Source organism: Erpetoichthys calabaricus, chromosome 4, assembly GCF_900747795.2.
Source record: "Erpetoichthys calabaricus chromosome 4, fErpCal1.3, whole genome shotgun sequence".
NCBI lineage: Eukaryota > Metazoa > Chordata > Cladistia > Polypteriformes > Polypteridae > Erpetoichthys > Erpetoichthys calabaricus.
The window spans coordinates 174,232,864-174,258,669 of record NC_041397.2 but is presented as its reverse complement, the minus strand read 5'-3'; the positions used below and the strand labels follow the sequence as shown (position 1 = coordinate 174,258,669).

The 25,806-nt window shown below is 36.9% G+C and overlaps 1 protein-coding gene across 1 annotated transcript in view; it reads right to left on the bottom strand.

Annotated features, from left to right (window-relative positions):
- The window catches only part of si:ch211-168k14.2 (phospholipase D1), a 208,137-nt gene that overhangs the window by 94,535 nt on the left and 87,796 nt on the right, over positions 1-25,806 (bottom strand). The window contains exons 6-12 of the mRNA XM_051926630.1: positions 24,728-24,793; positions 19,564-19,622; positions 16,126-16,218; positions 12,038-12,190; positions 2,025-2,174; positions 1,820-1,903; positions 1,516-1,597 (exon numbers count right to left, since the gene is read on the bottom strand). Of these exons, the coding sequence (XP_051782590.1) occupies positions 1,516-1,597; positions 1,820-1,903; positions 2,025-2,174; positions 12,038-12,190; positions 16,126-16,218; positions 19,564-19,622; positions 24,728-24,793 (687 nt within the window). The remainder of the gene's footprint in view (positions 1-1,515; positions 1,598-1,819; positions 1,904-2,024; positions 2,175-12,037; positions 12,191-16,125; positions 16,219-19,563; positions 19,623-24,727; positions 24,794-25,806) is intronic.

Here is a 25,806-nt window from a genome sequence, read left to right as displayed (position 1 = left end):
TCAAACTCTGCTCCTTAGGGACAAGCTGACAGAGATGGGAGTAGATTCATACCTAGTGGCATGGATCGTGGACTATCTTACAAACAGACCTCAGTATGTGCGTCTCATGAACTGCAGGTCTGACATTGTTGTCAGCAACACAGGAGCGCCGCAGGGGACTGTACTTTCTCCGGTCCTGTTCAGCCTATATACATCGGACTTTCAATACAACTCAGAGTCCTGCCATGTGCAAACGTTCGCTGACAACACTGCTATCATGGGCTGCATCAGGAGTGGGCAGGAGGAGAAGTATAGGAACCTCATCAAGGACTTTGTTAAATGGTGCGACTCAAACCATCTACACCTGAACACCAACAAAACCAAGGAGCTGGTGGTGGATTTTAGGAGGCCCAGACCCCTCATGGACCCCGTGATCATCAGAGGTGACTGTGTGCGGAGGGAACAGACCTATAAATACCTAGGAGTGCAGCTGGATGATAAATTGGACTGGACTGCCAATACTGATTCTCTGTGCAAGAAAGGACAGAGCCGGTTATACTTCCTTAGAAGACTGGCGTCCTTCAACATCTGCAATAAGATGCTGCAGATGTTCTATCAGACAGTTGTGGCGAGCGCCCTCTTCTACGCGGTGGTGTGCTGGGGAGGCAGCATTAAGAAGAAGGACGCCTCACGCCTGGACAAACTGGTGAGGAAGGCAGGCTCTATTGTTGGCATGGAGCTGGACAGTTTGACATCTGTTGCAGAGCGATGGGCGCTCAGTAGGCTCCTATCAATTATGGAAAATCCACTGCATCCACTAAACAGTGTCATCTCCAGACAGAGGAGCAGCTTCAGCGACAGACTGCTGTCACTGTCCTGTTCCACTGACAGACTGAGGAGATCGTTCCTCCCCCAAACTATACGACTCTTCAATTCCACCCGGGGGGGCGAACGTTAACATTATTCAAAGTTATTGTCTGTTTTTACCTGCATTTTTATTACTCTTTAATTTAATATTGTTTTTTGTATCAATATGCTGCTGCTGGATTATGTGAATTTCCCCTTGGGATTAATAAAGTATCTATCTATCTATCTATCTATCTATCTATCTATCTATCTATCTATCTATCTATCTATCTATCTATCTATCTATCTATCTATCTATCTATCCTGATTTCTGTTTGCCCTACAGTGGAGGGTCCTAACCTGGGATCCTGAGTTGGTTTGTCATGTGGTGGGTGCGGCAATGTGCTGTATCAGCACATGCTCCTACTGTCCTGTGCCCTACAGTGGAGGAGCACGAGGAGCACATTCCAGAGGAACAGTGATATCACTTCTGTCCAAGCCTCTTTGCCTAACATCATTGAGCAAATATACGGGAACACCCATGATGCCCCAAATTTTCTTCTGTTTACGTTGTGACTTTTTACTAATGTTTCAAAGATAAAACTATTAGACTTACAGAGATAAATGTGAAAGCAGTGACAAATAAAATATATACTTTAAAACAAAAATGCTTTGTGAAAAATAACTCACAGCTTTGCGTTTTAGAACACAGTCTAGCCTCCAGGCATTTCCATCCACCACTGGCCTCTTAAGGAAGATCTCTGGACTTAACCTGCCTCAAGTAAAACAATAGTTAAATGATTAATGGTTCAGAGTACATGTAAGAAAGTCATGATTGTTATAGAGCTTACATTAGAAAAAAACAATATGAAATAGTATTTTAATAATGGTAAAAATTAAAGAGGGTGAAATAAACTATGTCACTTAAAAAACAGTAGCTTAAACTCATGCACACGGGACAGGAAAAATGGTAAGGCTATAGTGTTTATCATACCACCAATCGGTGATAAATATTTCTTCTTTTGCCACTTCAAGAGCATTAGCAACCATATCAAAGTAGCCAGCAGCATTAACAAACCTGTAGAAAGAATTTAAAAACCTGTAACGTACATCATAACATTAATAAAAATACATTTCTAGCCATCATTTAAGTTTATTTAAATTGGTTATGTAAAAGGTCTAAAATAAAATATGCTCACCAGTGCGCCAACGTGTTTTCTCTGATAGGAACAAATGATCCATGTCTGTTTTCCTTCATAAAATCCTTACCATGATTGTGTGCAAACTCATGAATGCACTGTCCCCACCATCTTGCTTGCCTGTAGGTTGGACATTTGATAGCAAGCACCCTAATGGTAAATAAGGCAGAGAAGACAGTCAACATTGCATTAATTTGAATCAATGCATTGTTTATAATCAAGAAGCCTGCTGAAGAAAACTGAAATAATTTAAATAAAATCCTAAAATTAGAAATATTGGACTCAATTTTTATTACATGACTTTGAAACTAAATACTGTAAAAGAATTGTAAAATAATTGACTTGTGGCCCATCATTAAGGTTTTGCCTAAGTTTTACAGCAGGATGCCTTCCTTGAACCCTCTCTATTTTAAAGGGAGAACAGGAGAAGAAGTTAGGTGTGACGGAAATGAGAATGTTGACATGGATGTGTGGAGTTACAAAAAAGGACAGAATAAGAAATGATATAATGAGAGGTACAACAAAAATAGGAGAAATACATAAGACAGTACAGAAAAGTAGGTTGAACTATATGGACATATAATGATGAGAGACAATGAAAATGTGAGCAAAAGAGCAATGGGAATGGTAGTAAAGGGGAAGAGAAAATGAGGAGGCAAAGCAGAAGTGGATGGATAAAGCAAAAGAAGATCTGAAGAAAAAGGCCTAGACTGGCAAGGAGGTGCATGAACTAGCTGTTTTCAGAAGGTTGATCAAGCACATTGACCACATATAACAGTTGGAAAAGATGAAGCAGAAGAAGAAGAAGTTCATTTGTAGCCCATGTGTTATGATTTACTAATGTAGAGTATGATTTGTGGGTGATTTTATAAATGGATGCGACAAAATTTTAAAATGTATGGCAAGGAATTACTAGCTCATTCTTACCTAATATGTCCTTTTGGGTGTTTTTTTTACAAGAAAGGTGTTGATGCATGTCTACTTTGGACAGCTTATGTCTTTTTATTTTACAGTTGCTCATCTGAGCTGGGGCAGTTTCTGCATTACATTGAGTTCAGTGTTATTTTCTTGGAGTTATTTCAGGACTTTCAAAGCCTTGTGATGTGTAGCATAATAAAACAGGTCATCCACAGATAGGTACATCACTAATATGAATTGGAAATACCTGTAACAGTGTGCTCACTATTGTATATGGCAATCAGAGGCTCCACTACTCTTATTAAAGCACCCAATGTGTATCATGAAATGAAACCTAACAATGCATGCCTTTAAACCCTCATAGGCAGCAGGATGAATTCTTGAATGCATGGGACTTTCTTCCAATCCCAGTTCCAAACATGAGCTGGGCTTCATCACTTCCAGATCTTTGATATTCACTATTTATGCCCAGCACAATCCCTCCTTAATCCAGGAGTGGAGTTTAATTAACTGGTAGAGCTTCACTAGAATAGACCCAGCTTTGTGTTATTGAGTAATGTTCTACGTTAATGCTGCAGGTAGGCACAAAATGGTTTCCATTATGGCACTTATTGTCACTTGGTGCAGCCCCAGAGTCATAGAAATGGGTTTGTGGTCCTTTCTGGACTGATCGTTTTTTTCCTGGTTTCTCCAGGCGTTTCTTTTAATCATGTGCTTGTTGAATCTTTACTCCAAAACATGCAAAATTACTGAGGTTCATGTTGAGTGGTGCTGGCCATAATCAAGCCTGTCTATATTCAATCAGCTGCCTTAAATTATTCCTTTAATTGATTTAATAAAGGGGCAATTACTTTTTCATTGAGTGCCAGATGGTGTTGTATAATTTTCTTAACTAGATAAATTAAATAAATCAAACAAAAATGTATTATTTGTTTAAATATCTAATATTAGATTTTAGTGGAAGGCCTGGAAACACTTTGTATCAAAAATTTGCAACAACAGAAGAAACTGGTGTACGTGCCAATTAGATGGACTGGCATCCAGACAGGGAGGGAGAGTGAATCCTTACAGCATGAAAGGAGCTGCAACCTAGCTGGAATCGGTAGCAATCCTTATTCCAGTTGGGGTGAGAAGACAATGAATGAACTGGGCAAACATGGATCCCAGAGGCAGTTTGTTCCCACACACGGTAGGTGGCAGTGTCCCTACAGGCTGGTCCCAGTTAGGACTCCCGCAGGGTTAAATGGGAATTGGAGAGTAGATGATCAGCCCTGTCAGGGTCATTGGATGCCAAAAGAGGATGCTATTGGGGAAGACTGCCCTGGTTTCCATATGACCTAGAAGTACTCCGGATGACCACTGCTGTAACACAGAAAGCATTCCCAGGTCAGATTTAAAAGAAGCCTGCCGCATCTCCTTAGGGAGGCAGAGTGCAAAAACTCACCTAGTAGAGGGAAGGAGAGGATAACGCAATAATTTTGTACATTCTTGAGTTGGTCTAGAGAATTTTCATTTGTTAAATAAAATCATTTATTTCAAACCATAGCTGTGCTGGGTGCTATTGTGCCTGTAGCTTGTGGCTCAGTGGTGTCCCATTGTGGTTACACTGGAAAGAGTCATATATTTTTTTCATTGAACTATAAAATTCCATACAAGCAGATTACAGTATGCTGTTTGGTTAGAGTAATAGTGATCCATTTGTTGTAATCTGATCTAGGATCCTTTAAAGACATATCCAGTATTGTAGAAGGCTGGCCTCACATTACAAAGCTTTACCAGCAACCATAGCCTTCATTTACATAATCTTGAGTCTGTGACCTCTCATTGGGTTTGATGATGACCCTTGCGGCTCAATCATAGCACTCTGTGACACACCATCAAAAAATAAAGTAGTTTTGATTTTGTTTTAAGCCTCTGTGTGCATGAGAGCTGACAGAGAACAAGCACTCAATCAGAACTACAATACACATAATGCAGTTGCAAAGAAAGAAGAAAAACTGGTGTTCTGGATCAGAGGAGAGGTTTGTCTCCCTGATGTCTTGTATTTGTTGTATCATGAGAGAATGGAAAAATGAAAAACAAACAGGGATTGCTGTTGTATTTACCATACCCAGAAAATATTCTTGCAGCCATTGTTGCTGTCAGGCAGCATTTTAACTATCTATCAAAATGCGGTCAGCTGCTGTACTTTGAAAATCTAATATTGTGCTGAAACGTCATGAAGGAATCATGCAATCTGTCATGCCCTTGTATTAGCCATGTAATATTACATTCTCAAGGCTTCATAATCCACCAACTGCAGTCATTAGGCCATTACATAGATAAACAGATATTTTTTTAGTCCCAAAATAAAACTGTACTTTTACCGCGGCCTAAAAAATAACCTCAGTGCAATACAGAACAAACAATTATACAAGGATACACTTGTAATGAGCTAAATAGTATGCATTGATTTATAGTCAACTAAAATTTGTTTCTGTGATGATTATGGTTAGACACAAGTGTTCTCCGTCAGTTGTATGTTTTGAAGAAAATAACAGAAAAATTATTGAAAGGAGAATTTGACCATGTGAGCTAGAACTATTGGCTGATTCCAGGAAATGATGATAAATACTACTTTCGAAGTGTCAGTTACAGAGAGAGATAGAGAGAGAGACCAGAAATAGTAATGGTTGGAGTGAGCAATAGACAGTAAATAACTTCAAGGCTAGTGCCAGAAGAAAGATTTCTACATTAGAGTAATTTCAGTTCTGATTGCAACTGCCAAATAAGATCAATGGTGACAGATACTTTGAATGGCTGACTGACATTTGACACTGACCAGGATTTTGGGGAGCTGTAAGCTGTTCCTTACTTCTAGGTTCCTTAACTTTGAGATCTTGTTGTTTTCTTTGTGTCTATATTCATTAGAGTCACTATTAATTTCTGTTGTGTATTTGTATGTTCAGTAACAAGTTAAATTTATATTGCTCTTGATTGACATTCCTGTTGTTGGTAATTTCCAGTAGAATATTAGTGGGTGGGATTTTAGAAGGAAAAAGGAAGTTCTTAAAAAAAGTATTTTGGTCTTTTTTGGAGAGAACCTAATGAGAAACTGACACGATTTTACAGTTATTAAAAGCTATAGTTAAGAATCATTTATCAATATCTGTGTGTCGTCAATCGATTTTATAATATCCATATTTCAAAAAGGCATTGAAAGAGACTATTATCTGTAATGAAGTAAATAGTTATTGTATTTGTGTTATTAGCATTTGCATAGTATTTTGTATATATGTGTTTGATAGCTGTGATCACTTAATATGTTCAAGATCTATTTAATATTACCATATTTTAAATAGCAAAAAGCCAATGTCTAGCCAAATGCTGTAATATGCTGAAAAGTCTGACAATACCTTTTAAAAAAGACCTCAATGATACTCTCTGGAGCACCAGGATAGTTTGCTGTTAGAACAGAATAATGTTACTGTCTTCCAGGTTGAATTTGTCTGAAAATAAAATGACCGGTGAGTGCACTTTGGGTAGTGTGGTTGCTCCTGAAATCAAAACAATGAAACATCTGCAGAGTTGCATATGTAGGATAGATTCATGCCTGAGGCTGCCTAAAGAAGTGGCGGCATTAGCTTTCATGAACCTCAGTCACACCAGTTCACTTCTCTTGCTGCTTCAGTTTGTACTAGGTAAGTTACTTGATCTTTGTGACAGGAAAAATTCAAGAATGTAAGCAACTTACTATGAATTATATAGAAATAAATGGAAGAGGAAACAGGGACTATTAAGTGTGGCTCAGTGACATGTTATGAATACAGTGAATACCACAGTGAATATACAGTATTTACATTATGCTAGAAAAAAACTCATGGCTACTTTAACCGCAGATCATAATGATTCAATCATTTCTTTGATACCATAATTTACTGGTAAAGCACTACAATGGCCTTCTATCTATCATGGGCTGATGCAGTCAATAATTTTAGCTTGAGAGTTCAACTGAGTGTTTCACTCTGTACTTGGTACTTATTTAACAAATATTATGTTTAAGACATTTAAAGCATACTTCTACAGACCCTTTACATCCAAAAACTAACAATTGGACATCAAATTATATCATTTTTGCAAATCTTTTGTTAGAGTGTGCTGTCACTAATTTATTTATAAGACACATTTCTAAATGAGAAAAAAAATGCAGAACCCCTTAAATTACATGGTTGAGAAAAAAAATAGATTGTAGAAAAGATGTGTAGGGGAAAAAACTTTTTGATGGATAGGAAAATTATTAGACTAGATTAGATTAGATTAGATTAGATTAGATTAGATTAGATTAGATTAGATTAGATTAGATTGGATAAACTCAAAAGCATGCAACAGCAGAAACATGAAAAACAGAAAGACCACCACAGGTGCTTCTTAGCACTCATTAGTGGAATAAACCTGGGGCCTAAAATTGCTCCAAGTGAGCACCTTCTGGAGGGGATGGAGAGGATTTTTCAACATGGCATCAAATTTTACCATCATCCTCTTTTCCACAATATCTTCCAATGCGTCCAAGGTTTGCCCTGTTATGGAGCAGGGTTTCCTGATAAGTTTGTTCAGATGTTGTGCTTCTTTAGAGTTCAGGTTTCTTCCCCAGGAGATCACAGCTTAGAACACCACACTGGCTACTATTTACTCGTAGAACATAACCAGCAATCTTGCTGCACACAAGACCTGAGTCTTCTTAACAAGTGCAGTCTGCTCTGGCTCTTCTTGTACAGTGCCACTGTGTTGTCAGACCAATCCAGTTTGTTGATATTGTGAACCCCCAGGTACTTGAAGCTCTGTATATGGAAGATTTCTTATTCATTGGAGAAAAAAATGTTTTAATGGGAAAACATTTTTTTGATAGTTTAAATTCTTTATGCTATTCTCACATGTTACATAGTATACATACAAACAGACTACATATCGGCAGAGCACTAGTGAGATATCTTGAATACGCAGACAAGACAGTGCTTCTGGCAGTGACTGTAACAGCATTAGAAGAGCCGATGAGAGTATTTAGATCAGAATCAGAGATGATGAGATTAAATATAAGCATAGCCAAAACAAATTGGATGAAGATTGATGACCAAGAAGAATTCCCCATGGAATCTGACACTGGTTCAATCTTAACTAAAGCCTTCTTTGTGGCAAGAAGCTGAGGATGTCTCTGGATGGGACTCCAACTCACACCCAGGCATCAGATATGACTTTGGCTCAGAGTAAATTGATACAGTATCTCACTCTCTAGTCAAAAATCAGTCTCTAAGGTATTGCAGAGTCAGCAATGCACACGTTCTGCAACATCCCCAAAGCCTCCTTGGCATTCTGTTTTCTTTGTACTTGTTTACTCAAAGTTGTATAAAAAGCATTATGATCCTATTTGAGGTGAGTTTATGTTGCATACCTGAAGCCCCAAACATCCTTCAAATTTGTCTATGAGTGTCTTCATTGCACATAATGAAACAATGTCACTACTTATAAGTAGGACATTTTTTCATTAATAATAGTCGTAGAGGAGACAACTAGCGTCTTACAGATGGGCAGAAACTTTCTATAATATCGGTAATGGCAGCAGGAGAAGACTTTCCAAAATAAACAGTTATAACAAATGTGGTCAATTGTGTACAAGAAGAAAGAAGTAGAGCTTCACACATGGGTACAAAGCTAATGTGGGGAAAGTAAAATACTATCAGTCCCTTTTTCTGAGTAGAATCTTTGTTACAACACAGAAATTAGCAGTGCAAGTATTTAGGAAAAGTCAAGGAAGGAGAGGAGCATTACACTCACAGCGATGAAACAATTACAAATGTAAAAACTCAATGCCCATTAGCATGAGAAACGGCACTTCCAGTGCTAAGTTAATGCACACTTATGTAGGTTTGTGAACACATTGTTACACATATAATGGCTGTAACGTTTTAATAGCATGAGCTGGATGACACACATTTAGAAAGCACTTAGCATCAGGCCATCAAAAGATGTCATCTTCCACAGTGGTCTGCCTAATCCAATGTATGCACTACCTGAACTGTACACGCCCAGTGAGCTGTGCAAAAATGAACTCACTTTGTGTATATCCATATGATGTGACCCAGATATCTATGAACTACGCACTATTATTATGGCCGAGTCTCATCAGAGTCTTCCTGGAGATACATATCCAGCTGTGAACTTGTACATACATATAAAAGATCAGAGGATCACTGTAAGAAATTAAATCATTTAATTGAGAGGAAAGCAGAGTGGTAATTATTTTATGAAGAGATGAACTGTACTCTCAAAAGTTTAATTGATCTCTTTTCTATATTCACAGTGGGGGGTTGGTTTGGAGAGGGCCGTGTTTTTCTTTTTAATGTTGACAGTAGAAATGTATATTTTTTTACCTATTATTTTACTGTTTTTACTATAGTATGTGTGGAAAATTAATAATTTCTATAATAAATAAAAGGTAACAAAAATGAAATTAACTGTTCTATAGCTACTGTATATCTTTACATTGGTATCTATTTAAAAACATGTAGTATGAGTTCTTCATTTTAAAACAGGTTAATAACCTGTAGAATGGTGCAGTGATTGTGAAATTAGTTAGAATAAAAATCTGCATCCATGGGGGTCCCCAAGACGTAACTCGAAAACCACTGGTTTAGATCATTTTTCATCTGAAACTGAATTTGTGTTCATATGCTTATCAATAAATTAATGAATGCCCTGATGCTTTGTAGTGAAATCATGCAGCAACAAACATTACTCTATTTTTAATATTTGACACAAAAACAAATATGTTGTAGATTGGGGTTGACAAACTATTTAATAATTATTTCAATATGTAATACTATGATTGCTACTATACACCTTTTATTACCTTTAAGTTTCAGTCATTTCTGTTGATTTTACAGTAACTTTAAGGACAGGGCTTTAAGGACTATGAATAGGTTCATCTATTGGTCACGTATTGCTATGTAACACAAACACTTTATTAAGATCTAGGAACATGTATAAATTAAAGTTATTAGTAACAATAATAATAATAATCATTACTATTAGGGTCTTGATACATAGCAACAAGTGATTAAAATGTGCACTACAGATATCCCCTATTGTAAAATGCAACCCATGCTTTGCAAGTTGTAGCAAAACTACAGTCTTTGTTAAAAACTTTAGTTTACTTATCCATGACATTATGATTCCTGTTCTTTAAAATTTTTTCTCAATGAAATACATTTTCCTATATGTGTTTTATTTATTTTTTCATTATTTTACCTTTAGTTTATGTTTCAAATATCAAGGATTTAGGAAATCACCTTAGTTTTCTAATAAGAACTAGATTTATTATCGTTGATCAATCAATCTTTATCTCCTGCAATTCCATTTTCTTTAACAAATGCCACCATTTTCAATCAGCATGACAAAGATGATGCTAGCGGCGAGCCTCGGAAGTTGCATCAGATTGCTTTATCAGTGTGACCGATATATAAGTCTGCTGATATATCACAGTAGATTCTGTATCCGAGATTATGGATATTTTCTGTATACTAAGATTTATTGTATTTTCTTTGCATTTTGACCTCATCTTTATTCCATTTTGACTTTTGGCAATTAAAAAAAAAAACACAACTTTATGATGGTATTGATCTCCCTGTTCTGACATTTGCTTTGCCTTCTCAGTAACAATTCATTCCCTGATTCTGCTCTGTCCCTTTGTCTGCACCTCTTTACAGTGATGTCAGAAAAATTATAAAGCAGCTATTAATGATATATAAATGTTTCATTAACTATGCTATAACAATAATAGATTATCATTACAAATAAGACTCTAGAATTTCAGTATGTTAATGTAATTTTGTATTGTTCTATATGATGTTAAAACTGTTAATAGCCGCTAATAATGTAAACTAAAGTGTTACTGGAATTTTTATACAGCAGTAACTGACCAATAGATGCATTTAGGTAGCCCCTATTCTAAAGTATTAATAATTCTCTTTGGTCCATAAACATGTAAACACTGTACAGCACAACCTGACGTGACTAAAATACTGTGAACTGCACGACATTCTCATCTCAGTGTCAATAATAACAAGAGGCTGGCTGTTCTGTAGCGACTGTCCTGGAGTATAGCCTAAATGTTTGGGTAATGCAGTTCATTGAAAAATGGTCAGTCCTAGATATTTTGATTTCAGTAATAATTTGCCAGATCATCTTATCCTTTTAAAAGTTGATGTTCAATGATTCTAATAGACACTTTAACCTCAGCAGTGCAGACAATAATGAAGCAATCAGTGGCAATAATTTTAGAGTGTACTGGACTTGTTATTTCATTCACTACTAATTATTATTGATTTAATAATAATTGCACAACTTCACAATATCTATGTTATTTGTTTGCTCATAAATTTACTGGAGTATGCCTCACACTCCCCACACAATCAGGTGCCCAGTAGCTAACACTAACATAGTGTACTACATGAGGAGAGTGGGGTTTGGATGACATTTTGTTACAGCTGAGACCAAGTGTCCTGTCTTATATTATTATTTGGAGGAAAGCCACCTTATTAAAATATGCCTGCAATTGAAAATCTAGACAGAGAGAGGTCAAGTATGCAAATTGTTATTAAAAATAACTGGGACCCAAATACACGATGCTGCCTTTTTCTTCCTAGTATACCCTATCAGCTAAATACTAGGCTTCCATGTCATTCTATTACAGTTCTCGACATCTTCATTTGTAGTCATGTATTTCCTTAAAATATACCGCGCTGTTTCTGAGATTTTCTTCAAAATGGCCTAAATTATTGCTAATTTCAATAGTCTTTTCTAAGCTATTTTACCATGTTGACTTCTGCATTAAGAGAATGTTTTTTGAATCTACATATTGAGGAGCAGAGTCCCAACCCCTCAACAGTAACTGTCTAAGGGCTAACCATTTTTACTAAATAGTGGCTTAAGTTAATAGTAAAATAAATTTAAAAATTAATAGCATTTTCATTACATTTTCCATTTAATAGTATCCACCATATCCATTGTCAATATCTAAAGCATTCTTACAGGTAAAGTGATTTGGAAATGATAAAATTTACCTTGAAAGATTCTCAATAGTCACTCCATGCTTAATATTTGTTTCTTTAGTTCCAATTTTAATGAAAAATCCCTTGTCATAGAGAATTACAGCACCAACCTGACCATTCTCAGGTCTCACGTAAGCAATAAAGGAGTCTTTGACAATCAGCCATCTGGAAATTAAGGAAATAATACATAAAGATATGATCAAAGCTTTGGAAGTGAAAGTTTAGTCATAAATAAATCACACTTAATGCGTTCAATTAAGTCTTAAAGTGTGTTTTAAATGATTTTCTACTTCAATCAATATTGACGATTTCAGGACACGATGAATCACACTGCAAATTTCACCTGCAACAGGTTTCCCAAAACTTGTTTACAGTTACACAATATGAAATGAAAGTAGGCAAAAGAACCTTTGTGCATAACTATTAAAAAAATATCACTACATTCAAATATTAATGAATTGCTTCAGTTTTACATTGCATTTTAAAAACAAAATCAAAAACACCATTTCTGATATCTGTTCTGTCTGAAATTTTTCATTACAAATGTGGAGAAACGCACTAAGGTAATTGGCAGTTTTAAACACACCCAACATGGAAGCATGAATATTCCCTGTGAAGGACTGGCACCCCAATAGGCACTAATGTCTGCCTTGCATCCAGTGCCACCGGATTCAACATCAAGACCCTAATGTCAGAAACAAGTCAGTGCAATTAATGAATGGGTAGAGGGATGAAAGAGTCTGAAATCATCAATAAAGTGTAAGTGTACTGAACTGCAGCTCATTTTGAATTTGAACCGCATAGACAATAAAAAGGCGGCAAGGTGGCACAGTGGTAGTGCTGCTGCCTCGCAATAAGGAGACCTGGGTTCACTTCCCAGGACCTCTCTGCGTGGAGTTTGCATGTTCTCCCCAAGTCTGCATGGATTTCCTCCCACAGTCCAAAGACATGCAGGTTAGGTGCATTGGCAATCCTAAACTGTCCCTGGTGTGTGGGTGTGTGTGTGTGTGCCCTGCGGTGGGCTGGCACCCTGCCTGGGGTTTGTTTCCTGCCTTGTTCCCTGTGTTGGCTGGGATTGGCTCCAGCAGACCCCCATGACCCTGTGTTAGGATATAGCGTGTTGGACAATGGATGGATGGATAGACAATAAAACATGATGAAAAATCAATAAATAATAATATTTATAATCAATAAATAATATAAAACTTTTGTTTTAAGATATTAATTAAATTGCTTCATTAAATCATGTGGGATTCCAATTATCCAGTAACAATATAGTGATTAATTGAATTAATACAATACAAAATATTGTCAAACATAAAATTTGCATAAATCAGTATGTCTGTTGTGGTGTGGGCTATTGACTGTGTCATGATTTATAGGGACACTTTCATTCTAATTATTTTTGACAATTTTATTATTATTTTTGAATCCTATTTTAAATCAGTACAGATCCTCCTTTTAGTGACATCTATTTTGTTTAAGGCTTACACAAGTAGTTACCAGTCATATAGTTCATTGACACCTAATGTCACAGCATAGTTTGTATGAATCATTGCATTTGTTACTTTGACGTTTGACTCATTGTTTTTATTTCGATTTGATGCTGGTGTTATTGACTTCCTGGTTAATACACTTTGTTTTCAGCTCTTCTGTTGGTTTTCCTCTAACTATATGTTGAAAGAGTTTTCACATTCCATTGTGCTGGCAATGTACAACCCCAAAATCAGATGCAGTTATCACAACCTGCACAGTATATTATGTAATAAGCAAACACTACTGACCATGCCAGTGCTTTCATCACAGTTTCTGGGGACTTTAACCATGTTTCACTTTCCTCCACTCTCACTAATTTTATCAGTTTGTGGACTATATACAAAAAGAGAAAACAGGATCCTGGACTTGTTATATATCAATGTTAAAGAGGCATATAACTTGCCACCTTTAGGTCGATCGAACCATAATTTAATACAGCTCATACCTGCATATAAACTTACTGTCTAGCGTTTGCAAGCCTTTTAATAGTAAGCACACAGATGAAAATAACATTGAAGTAGAAGCTCTGCTCCTATGGATACATTTTAAGTTGTAAACCCCAAAGAAATAAGATGAATTGAAACTCTGTTAGTCATTCTCTGTTAGTAGAGAAATATAAGTATCACAATATTTTTAAACCATTACTAACACTATTCTGTTTCTTTTCTCAGTATTTGGATGTGACACTTGATGCCACTGCTCTACTGCCAGGTTGCAAGTCATCTCAGATAAAGGAGTGTTGGAATCTTTGGATGGAAATATTCTCTCATCAGATCAGATGGCCAACACAGACTGCACTATAGAAATCCTAGGAGGGGGTAGGTGGCTAGTTGGCCGAGGTCTCCAGGATTGTCTTTGACTTGCTCTTGTACAATTTTAATCACCACCATTGTCGTCTGGCCGTAGTTCATCAATTAATTCATGGACAGATATTGTCAGTCAGTCAGTCATTTTCCAACCCGCTATATCCTAACACAGGGTCACGGGGGTCTGCTGGAGCCAATCCCAGCCAACACAGGGCGCAAGGCAGGAACAAATCTCGGGCAGGGCGCCAGCCAACCGCAGGGCACACACACACGCACCCACACACCAAGTACACACCAGGGACAGTTTAGGATCACCAATGCACCTAACCTGCATGTCTTTGGACTCTGGGAGGAAACTCATGCAGATACGGGGAGAACATGCAAACTCCACGCATTAAGGTCCCGGGAAGAGAACCCAGGTCTCCTTAATGCGAGGCAGCAGCGCTACCACTGCGCCACCATGCCACACCAGATATTGTTTGGTTTCCATTTATTTTTAGGCAGCTTCTACCTTGTTCTCTGTGTTTTAACAAATTTGCATTTATATATAAATCAGTTCTGTCTTTAGTAATTAGTATAATATAAGCTTTTATTTTACTTGAGAATTGTTCACAGCACTCTGCAGCAGTGCTACTGCGGTAAGAACTCCATTTTCCAGCAGCCCCAAAGGGGATCACCATCATTGGATGACTGAAGTGGGAGCAGGGGCTACTGGGAATGAGAAAGGCCAATGGGAAAGTTGAAAAGGGGGCCTGGCGGAGCAACAGGAGATCTGTGTTTTTGTGTAACCGTGTCTACTGAAAAGTCAATTATACCCTGGATCGCTTCCTGTTAGAATGAATGGACTGTCTCGTGCCTGCCTATCGTTAGTATAGTGGTGGATTATATGTTGTGTGTCTTCAAAAGGAGTGCTCCTGCAAATCTCACCCCTTGCTGCTCAGGACTACCAGTAGGACTGTTTCATTCCTTTATTACAGAAGCTGTTCCCAGGATTGTCATCTTCACACCAAACCATTTCATCCGCTTTTACTGCATTGGACTGTATTGTCGTTTGTCGTTTTTATTATTGTGATTCATTGTTGTGTTAAAATTGTATCACCTTAGGAGAAAGGGGAAGCTTGTCTGATTGTTGTTTGTATTGGACTTTCCATTTAATATATTAGTTATTCATTTGTTGATTTTGTGTCTCTGCCTGTGAGTGTGTGCAGGTCGGGCCAAGGCTGGGTGCATTTCTGGAATTTCCACCGAAAAAATAAATAAATCACTATCCTATCAACAGTGTGAATCTTGGTGGCACCAGACCACTACAACTCTGTATCTGCTCTCAGTGAAGAGTGCTATGCAGAATATAAATTGTGTTATATTATTGTAAATAAAAATGGTAAAAGAAAGTTAAGTGTTTAAATATATAAAAAAACAAACGCAATTCTGAATTTCTTCTTAATGCAAATAACATACTAGAGCACTTTTTCTGAATAAAAAAGATTAAAAGTAAAAAGGTCAGGTAAACAATTAGATTGATGAGACATAATAGTGACCCTCTGACACAGTGACACCCCTCCTCTAAAGGCTGATTTGTTATTCAAAAATCTTCTGACTTGACACTTTCCACCTTAGCCAAAACAGGCTATACATTAGCAAGTGCTTTTATAGAATAATGCTGTATATTTTTTAATTGTTTTTGTTTTAATAATTCATAATTGTTTAAAAAATTACATCTTTTACAAATATCTTCAAATCATTGATTCCTTTTCGCACCTTTTTGACCATCTATAGCAGATGCTATTGGAACCACAGCAATAGCAAACAGGAATTTTATTCCCCCCAGATTTCTTCAGTATCGGGCCTTCTCTGGTGAAAAAAAGAATAGGATTAAGATTTTATATTTGATTGTTTTTGGACAATTCATTTAAGTTTTTGAATTTTGGCAAACAATTATGATATTATGAGAGTATAAACATTTTTGTACATTTAAATATAGCTTCTTATTATTATACCCATTTTAAAACCATAAATAAACAAGAGAAATTTTGATAAAAGAAAAATGTTCAGTGGCACAGTGGTGAGTGTCGCTGCCCCCTAGCTTCTGAACCTTGGTTCAATCCTGGCTGGGTCACTGCCTGTGAGATGTTTGCTCATTCTCCTTTTGTCTTTGTTGGTTGACTGATAAATTTCAAATTTCGCAAATCTTCCTATGCAAGGGACAGTCGTCTAACATTGAGTTCAGTGGTCACATGCTGTGAATCAAATGTTTTGTATTTTTTCATGTTTTGTTAAGCTTACCATTATTTAATCACGTGTTGGTAATATCATTGTTTTAGAATTGGTTGCTGTGATTAGGGCATGTGTCATTCGTGACATGGTTTTACCCTATTATTTAAGGAGCATGCAATTTCTAAGTATCTGCATTTTATCACTGATGGACATAATATTTTTATAGTGTCTATTTCAAAAATGTACATACTTAATCAACCATTTTCATCTTTTTTATTTTTGTTATAAAATTTATATTGAATAAATATTCAAATCAAACACAAGCATGAAAACATCACTACATATAAAAACACCCACCCCATGACAACCCCTAAAAGCCTCATGTAGTAGAAGTTAATCTCAGAGGAAAGAAGGCAAAGAGGCAAAAAATAAAGAAATAATGAAATCAGGTAACAGCTCCTGTCCAACCAAGCTGCACTCTGGGTTGCTGATCAGAAATATTGGAGCTGGTTTCACCTACAATTCTAGTAGCAGATACTTCAAGAGAGTAGAAAGAAGAATTCCAGAAAAAGACAGAAAGCTTGGACTTGCTTTGCAAAAGTGTGCCCAAAGAGAAAAATCTGCCCTGAAACTAAAAAATAGAAACTTACAGGAGAAGGAAAACATGAGGAGTAAAAGTTATGCCACAGGAAATAGCCGAAGAAAGAAATTGTGACACAGCTTGTCAAAAGACTTTAGGATATCCCCAATACAAATGTAAGAAAGTATATGGGTGTTTAGAAGAACAAAGAAAATAAAGAGGATCATTAGAAAGACCCATAGCAAATCATTTATATGGAGTGAGAAACAATGAACATACACATCTGAACTGATGATTTGAGTTTTTAGAAGTAAAAGTAATGTATTTTAAAAATCAGATCTAAGTCAAGGGGAATAGACAGAGGAAGATCACATTACTTAATCAGCTGAAGATGAATGAGCAAGGGCTTGGTGGGAGCTTTGCATAAAATGGAGTAGGCTGAATAGTATATAGATCCATGAAATTTGCTGTAGCATTTTACGTTGTGAATATGCTGTGTGTGCCAGGGACATTGTTTGCCAAATGTTTCCTGAAAATGTGCTTGTGGCCAGCTTTTTTCCCCAGTGCCTCATGATGCTTTGTGAGGCCAGCGTGAAATTCCAGAGCTGTAGCAACCAATGGGACAGCACCCCAAGTGTATAATGTTGATCCAGTACTGGAAAACTTACAAATACATTTAAACACAAAACGTGCACAAAGAAGGAAACTGGAAACATATTATTATATTCATGTCTTAAAGATAATATCTTTTTGTATGGACTTGCGTGAGATCTTTGTGCAACACATGAGCCTACACCTTTAACAGCGTTAGCCAGAGTGCTGTGCAATTGATGTAAACAGGAAGGATTGAAGAATCCACAAGCATGTTGTGCATTTGGTAGCACTGGCAGTGAATGAGCAAAAGCATTAGGGACAAAAAAAAAAAAAACTGGACTTTTCAGTTTGATAGAGGCAACTACCTGCTTAAGAATTTGTGGGCTCCAAACCTTAGTGAATTCATGATTCCTGTCTTCCAATGAATGCAAGAAATGTACTGTTTTGTTATTGAATTGTATTAATTTTATCTGAGGGATGCGTGGTGGTGCACTGGTTAGCGCTATTGCCTCACAGCTCAGATTACATTGTTGGCCACAATAATCATCTCAGCATAGATGGTAGATGTCACACATGTGTGCATAGGGAGCAGTTTAAGGGCTCTGGTAATGGCAATTTTCCATCATTCTGGGGTTTGGCACTCTGTAATAATGCCTTTTCTTTACCCCTCTCTGCAGAATAGAAGATCAATGGCTTTCCCACCACTGTCATCACTTCCAGTGTCCATCCGCCTGAAACTGCTTCTTCTAGCCGAAAAACATCATAACCAGAAGAACCACTATCTTTGGCAGTCAGAACCACACTCCAGTCTGAAAAGACATATCTTCAATGCTGTTATATATTTTTCTCTTTTGAGATTCCAGTTATATGGGTTTGCCTACAGGTACCCCAACACCCCTTTCTGTCTCTGCTTTGTTTATTACACAGACATCCCTAGACCACAGGGACATTTAAAAGACCATTGCACTATTATAATCCACTCATTGACTTCAATACATTTCACTGAGTTTGAAGAAGTTCCCAGGCACTGGTACGATTTCACCAAACTTGAGAAGACGTGAATTCAGTGAGGTTCATTTAATAATACTGACAAAACAGGTTTCTTCTTAGAAAACATATGGAGAAATAATGTTAAAAGAAAGCAAGATAAAAGCGACGAAGATGTAGAAATTCTACAGAGCAACACACTGGAGTTGGGGATAAATGAAAAAGAGGATGATGGAATAGGAAATAAGGACCTCAGTGACTGAACATTTCTGAATCCTGAGCCATCAAAAATATTTTCAAGAGAAAGTAATGACACCATGCTCCACTTAACCTGGGAATGACTTAGGATTACTGCTACAAAGAGGGGGGGTTTGCCTTGTGGGGTATCTATATGTTTATATACATTGATCTTTTCTTCTTTTTTTGAAAACCCAAATGTGTCACGACCACTGACTTGTACCTGATGATGCCAAACTAGGATTTAGTCCCTCACAATCCTATATTTGAATAAGCAGTTATAGAAAATTAGATTTGTAATTTTCTGATTTTATGGATAACATAGTGACCTGCTGCCATAGACCCGAGCTCTGCTTTTGGCCTGGTTACTATCTGTATATAGAATGTGTGATCATGAGTTTTCTTCTGGTACTTCGGTTTCCTCTCACATTCTAAAAAGCACATTTCAGGTTAACTGGCCCTATGTAATTTATTGTGGTAAATCATGCCCAATGCCAGCTCCCTGTTGCTTTGTGTTAGAGAAAATGTAGTCAAATCATTCTTAAGAATTAAACAGAAAAAGGGGACAATATCCATTTACTTACATCCCTTTTGGTCCTAGGTCTTGAATAAAAGACATTTGGCTCACTTCCAGGAACTCAAGCTGAAATGCACATGCAAAAGATAAAAGTCCCTTTAATGTAAGATTACCTTGAGTTTTAGAGTAAGTTTCAAAACATGTCTAATATGTTAGTTAGTGAGTAAAGGAATATAATAGACTAGTTATAAAAACTGAACATCATTAATCTCCAATTCTGACTTTAATTTTTAGGAATGAGGAAGTCACATTGAATAACAGCTTATGGACATGTGTTATCATTGTCTTTGTTGTTTAGCTATTTAAATCTTGATAATTTTCTCTTAGCATGGCATCCTCACATACAGAGGGACCCAGTTTTGAACTCCACACCTTGTATGGTGTTTGCACTTTCTCCCTGTTTCAGAATCATCCTCCTCCCACATCTCAAAGATGTAAATGTTAAGTGAAATAGCAATTACAGTTTGGCCTAGTGTCCAAGAAAGGATGTGCTTGAGTGGTCCGTGTGATGGAGTTGTGTCCCATCCAAGGCTTTTATCTGTCTTATACCTGAAGTAGGTTAAGAGGGTTTGAAAATGTTTTGGTAGGAAAAAAAAGCAAATGGATGAAATGGTCTGACCCTTGGCAAAGGCAGTGAAGTCAGGTAAGTAGGATACCTCATAGCTAGTGATGAGCAAAAAAGTCGAATTTCATTTTGTATGCAATTTCTCAATTTTGAGACATGAAACTCAGTACAAAAACAATTTTAAAGGTTTTTGAGTGGAGAAAGTAGGAATATTGCTCACTAAATCATTGTTCAGACTTCTATGTTTACATGCATCATATCTATAGCTGTATAATTTAGGTAAAATCAGATCACCATATGGAGCAAAACACTCCATTTTTTCAAAATTATACATCAGGGAAAACATACTATATGAGAACACTCCCCTAGCAATTTCTGTTTCCTGTATCTTGATCATGCAGATGAGGCTGGGATTACATGCTCCAAATGACACAGAGGAATGCACTGAGTAGTCATTTCTGTCTCCAATGAATCTTTAGGACTGCAGTTGCCAAGACTGGCAAAGCAGGCATTGTACTACCAGAACGAGCACAATATACCTTTTACCACTCAATAAGATGTATGCTTGAAACAGGAAGTCCACTTATCTTCAGGTTTGTTTTCAGTAGAGAATCTTATTTAAAACACTAAATCACAGACCAACACATGTGGAATTATCACAACAAAATGCTTCCAGACAGGACTTAGTACCATTTTTACAGTGTCAATGGCATGACTTTCTGATGCAACACTGATTTTTCCTTCAAATGTAATTCACAAACTGATCTCTCATCGCTAATCATAGTAGCAGTGCATCAAGGGCAAAGAAACAGCTGCTAGCTTTGCCAATTTATGAAACTACACAAACTTCAATGGTGAAATCTTGGGAGGGGACAAGCTCCTGAGCCCTAACAACTCAAAGTCACAGAGCAATGGTTGGGTAGTGTCATCAAGGCAAGAATAACATTTGTGAAGAACAGCGCACTAATGACTGAGTTCCTATATAATTATTGAAATGCTGACAATGGAGTGCTGAGTAAATATGAACTACTCAAGAGAAAAACACAGGGCCAACAGGAAACACCAGCCCAGTATCATTTGATTTAAAGAAACATTTAAGAAAGCTTTAGTAATGATTAGCAGTATACAGACAATAGCTTACTTTATGAATTTATTACTCTTTCCTAAAATAGGTTTTTCTTCCCACATATCAAAGACATGGAAGTGGGAGGACTGCAGGCAGTGAAACCTGTTAGTGATGGCTGGCTTCTGGCCAAGTACTGAGGAGTGCTTATGGAAACAAGTACATATATTGGATCTAGGGAACAGAAAATTGAAGAAGCTCAAGATGGAGGGGGTGAAACCTGATGCAGCTACCAAACTCTTAAGTGAACAAAAATGATGAAGATTTCTGCATGCTAGGTTTGGTTCTTTGTATACACGAGCTGTTTCTCTCTTTGCTCTTTTTCCAGGCTGGTAAGGACCATGGTGGGATACTGGAGATGTGGCAACAATCTGCTAAAGAGCCCCTAATAACTGGAGTATTGCATCTTGATCTTTTTGAGGTTCCCTAGAGGACATCATCTGTGGACACCATTAGCATGAAAGATGCTAAGTGACAACAAGATTGGGTTGTATTCAGGGTGGGAGCTGATTGCTGATTTTCACAGCGTATTTTTGGAAGATACTATTGTACTTACTATTCTGGTTTCACCTGACTTGGTTGTATTTTGTTAATATTTTTATATAAATAAAATTGTTATTTGTATTTATGTAAAAGCCATGCCCCATATGCTATTGTATATACTCAAAATTTTGAGTATACTCTATAATAACTCTGCATCTCCAATTATAATACATTTTAAAGAGGAACTTTCTTAACAGAGTCTTATCAAAAAAAATTTGTATTTCTCTCTCTCCCTCTTTTCGTCATACACAAAAAAGAAAAAAGCTTTTTTCATGAAACTCTGAGGCTGTAGCGATATACTGGCTTGCTCTTCTGTACTCTTTTTTTTAAGCATTCTGTTACTCAGTAGTTTGATTTTTGTCTCAACATTCAGATCAATGTCACATTTCAGTGTAACATAACAAAATGGATGGATTGATTTTAAGTATTCATTTGGTGTAAAAAATGAGCAGGCTACAATAATGTAACTTGTTCAATTGTGCATGTGTTATAATCTTCCTGAACAAGAAAGGTATAGGTGCAAGACACAGTTTATGAAAATTTCTCTTTTAGTGTAGTTGGAAAAGAATTGGAACAAGCATTCAGACAAAAATAACAAAAGTAAAATTTCTAAATTATATCTGCGTACCATGTTCAAAACGGTAGTTAATGGCAAAAAATTCAGTAAAATGCATAGAGTTACAAGTTATACCACAGATCTAGACTTGTTGGTAAGTCTGATAAAACTGAGAAAAAATGAAACATAGCTTTTCACCAACTACTGTATCTCCAGCATTTATCAGTTCACAATAAATGTACACTCACTGAGAAAATTACTAGGAACACTGTACTAATACTGGGCAGGACATCCTTTTACTCTGAAAACAGACTCAATTCTATATGGCATGGATTTCACAAGATGTTGAAAACACTTTTCCAAGATTCTGATCTATGTTGACATGTCTGCATTCATGCTGTGGATCTCCCATTCTACCGCATCCCAAAAGTGTTCCACTGGATTCAGATCCTGTAACTGGGAAGGCCACTGAAGGACACTGAACTCATTGCCTTGTTCATGAAAATAGGTTGCGTCGATTTTTGCTTGGTTACATGGTTCATTATCATGATGTAAGTAGCCATTACTAGATGGGTAAATTGTGGCCGTTAAGAGATGCACATTGTCAGCAACAATACTGAGATAGCCTGTGGCATTCAAGCAATGATTTATTGGTATTAACAGGCCCAATTGCCAAGAAAGCATTCCCCCACAACATTACACCACTGTTGACACAAGGCAGGTTAGGTGCATGGATTCATGCTGTTGCTGCCAAATTCTTACTCTACTATTTGTGGACCTGAGCAAAAATTGACATTCATCAGACCAGGCTTTGATTGTCCAGTTTTGGTGAGCTTGCGCCCCAAGTAGGCTCTGGTTTGTGTTCTTGGCAGACAGGAGTGGAACCTGAAATGTTTGTCTGCTATGGTAGCCCATCTTCTTCAAGGTTTAACATGCTGTGCATTCTGAAAGGCTTTTCTGTCCAGTACAGTTGTACAGATCAGTCTTGCTATTGTCCTCTGACTTTTGTCATCAAAAAGGCACTTCATCTGGTAACTGCTGCTTTCTGAAAGGTTTTGTTATTTGCACCATTCTAAGAAAACTCTAGAGACTTTTGTGTGTGAAAATCCAACAAGATCAGCAGTTAAAGAAATACTCAAACCAGCCTGTCTGGCACTAACAATCAGGCATTGCTTCCTCCTGATTGGCTGATTAAATAATTGCATAGATAGGCAGGTGTGGAGGTGTTCCTGATAATTTGTTCAGTGAGGGTATAATATTGTATAATTTTATTGACTCTTGTCAAATCTGAAATCATAATTTGTTGCTTTTACATCCCAAAGACATGCATATTTATCTGGAGGTTTAAAGGGTCCTGCATGTGTGAATGTGCATGTGTAATGCAAGAGACTGTAATGATCTCCAGCAATGGTTCCCTCTTTGTACTTGAAGCTGCAACAAAATTCTCAATAAAACATTTTCAATAAATGCCTTTGTTTCTATTTTTATACAAAGTGAAATTTTGAAAACCAATGAAAGGATGCACTTTAGTTCATAATTACATTGCCTTATTTCTTTTTATGTTGGAATTTCACTCTGCCTTTCATGCACGCCAAGTAAAGAAGTGGCTTTGATTTCGATTTTGCTCACACCATCTATAAAAGTCTCACTTGACAAATGACAGTTTACAATAGCTAGTTTACTTACTGTAACTCTTCTCACATTTTAAAGGAATGTTTGTAAAAATGAGGGAAACAACCTGTTGTTTGAAATGTCAAAATTACAAAAAATACTATTAAAGAGCATAAATGGAGCATTGGTTATGTTTATTAACTCATATCCTGCAATTGACATAAATATGTTTCTTTACAAATGAGAAAGAGTAGACTCAAGTGCAAACAATTTTCAGTACTAAAGTGAAGGTGATAAGACATGTCTGTATTCTTATCATCAAGGATTACGTTAATAGCAGTTGTTGAGTAAGAAATTGGAGAATAAACACTTAATAGTTATGCTTAGGACATCAATTCATTGCTGTGAATTCTATAGCAAGAGAAAGCAAATTCAGATTTGGCACATTGTAAGTAGTAAAAACTAAACCATGACATGTTTAAGTAAACCACGAGTCCAACTGATTAATAAATTGGTTGGAACAAAAACCAGAAGGCACATTGCTACTCCAGTAAACGTGCTATTGCATGGCACATGCTCACAATATAATGTGGCAAGAGATTATTAGTATCTATCAGACAAGTGGTGACAGCCTCATACCAGGACAGCAAAATATGACTAGTATCAGATCTGAGCCTATGGAAACTACCAAAAGAAGCAACTCTCAATTACATTTTCACCAAAGTCCATAGAGAATATTTAAAAGTAAAAAAAAAATGCTAAAGTTTTCATACGGCAGCAGGATGATTACGGTAAATTGTTTTTTTCAGCAGATTCTTCAGGTAGTCTTCTAACTGCATCTAAAAAACAACAAAAAATTAGTCAAGCAACATCTAAAATATACAGTAATTCCGTTGATGTAATCAGCTCATAAAGATGTGCTCTCCTGTTGAAATTACATAGCCTTAATTTACAAAACAGGTACATGAACATTTCTCTTCTGCATAACAATTCATGTCCTTTTACACTGAAGGAGTTTAGTGTTTACAGCAATAGTCTTCAGGAGGCAAAGATAGTCCAAAAATCAACTTAATCTAAAGTCTAGTGCTGTATTGATCCCCAATGCCACATAATACTCTAAATGTCCCCGTAGGTTGTCTAAAATTTAAAAATAAATGTATGAAAAGTAAACAATATAAAAAATATTTGAATCAACAACCAGAGACTATGTCTTTCTAACAAGCAGGCCCTTAGGTTATTTAAATGTAGTCTTGAATTATGCTGAGTATGGTAGCCCTAAAGGGCAAAACACAAACAAAAACTGAAAATGCAAACAAAAAAAGATTCACAATAAATAAATAGTAATTTATTAATTTTATTAGGGCCACCAGGAACACACCCAGCATGGCTCGGTTCACAAACACCCACCCACAGCTCCACCACACATCTCACAGAAAGCATAACTGTTGAAAGCACAGTGGAGAATGAGGAGCTTATGCTGAGTCTAAAACTTGTCAACATATGTCCAGTTCCTAGGCCATGTCATGTCACAGTCAGAGCCTCTCTTGAGGTCCATGAAACTGCAAGCATGCTGGATTCCTTTTGTACTGGCAGCCAGCAGAGACCAGCGAGAGATGGTTCTCTAAAACCAGAAGCTGTACCTAGAACAACTGGAGACACATGTAGATAACATCACAGATAGTTTAACTAATTAGGATATGACTGTTCATGACCTCATCAATGTCACGGCCGCCTGAGTATCCAGCAAGGCAGCTGTGTGGGTGTAGTTTCTTGAACAGTTCTTTGCACAGTGCATAATGTGCCTAGAGGCTAGGATGGACAAAAACATCCAGTGGGAGATGCCAGAGAGCTG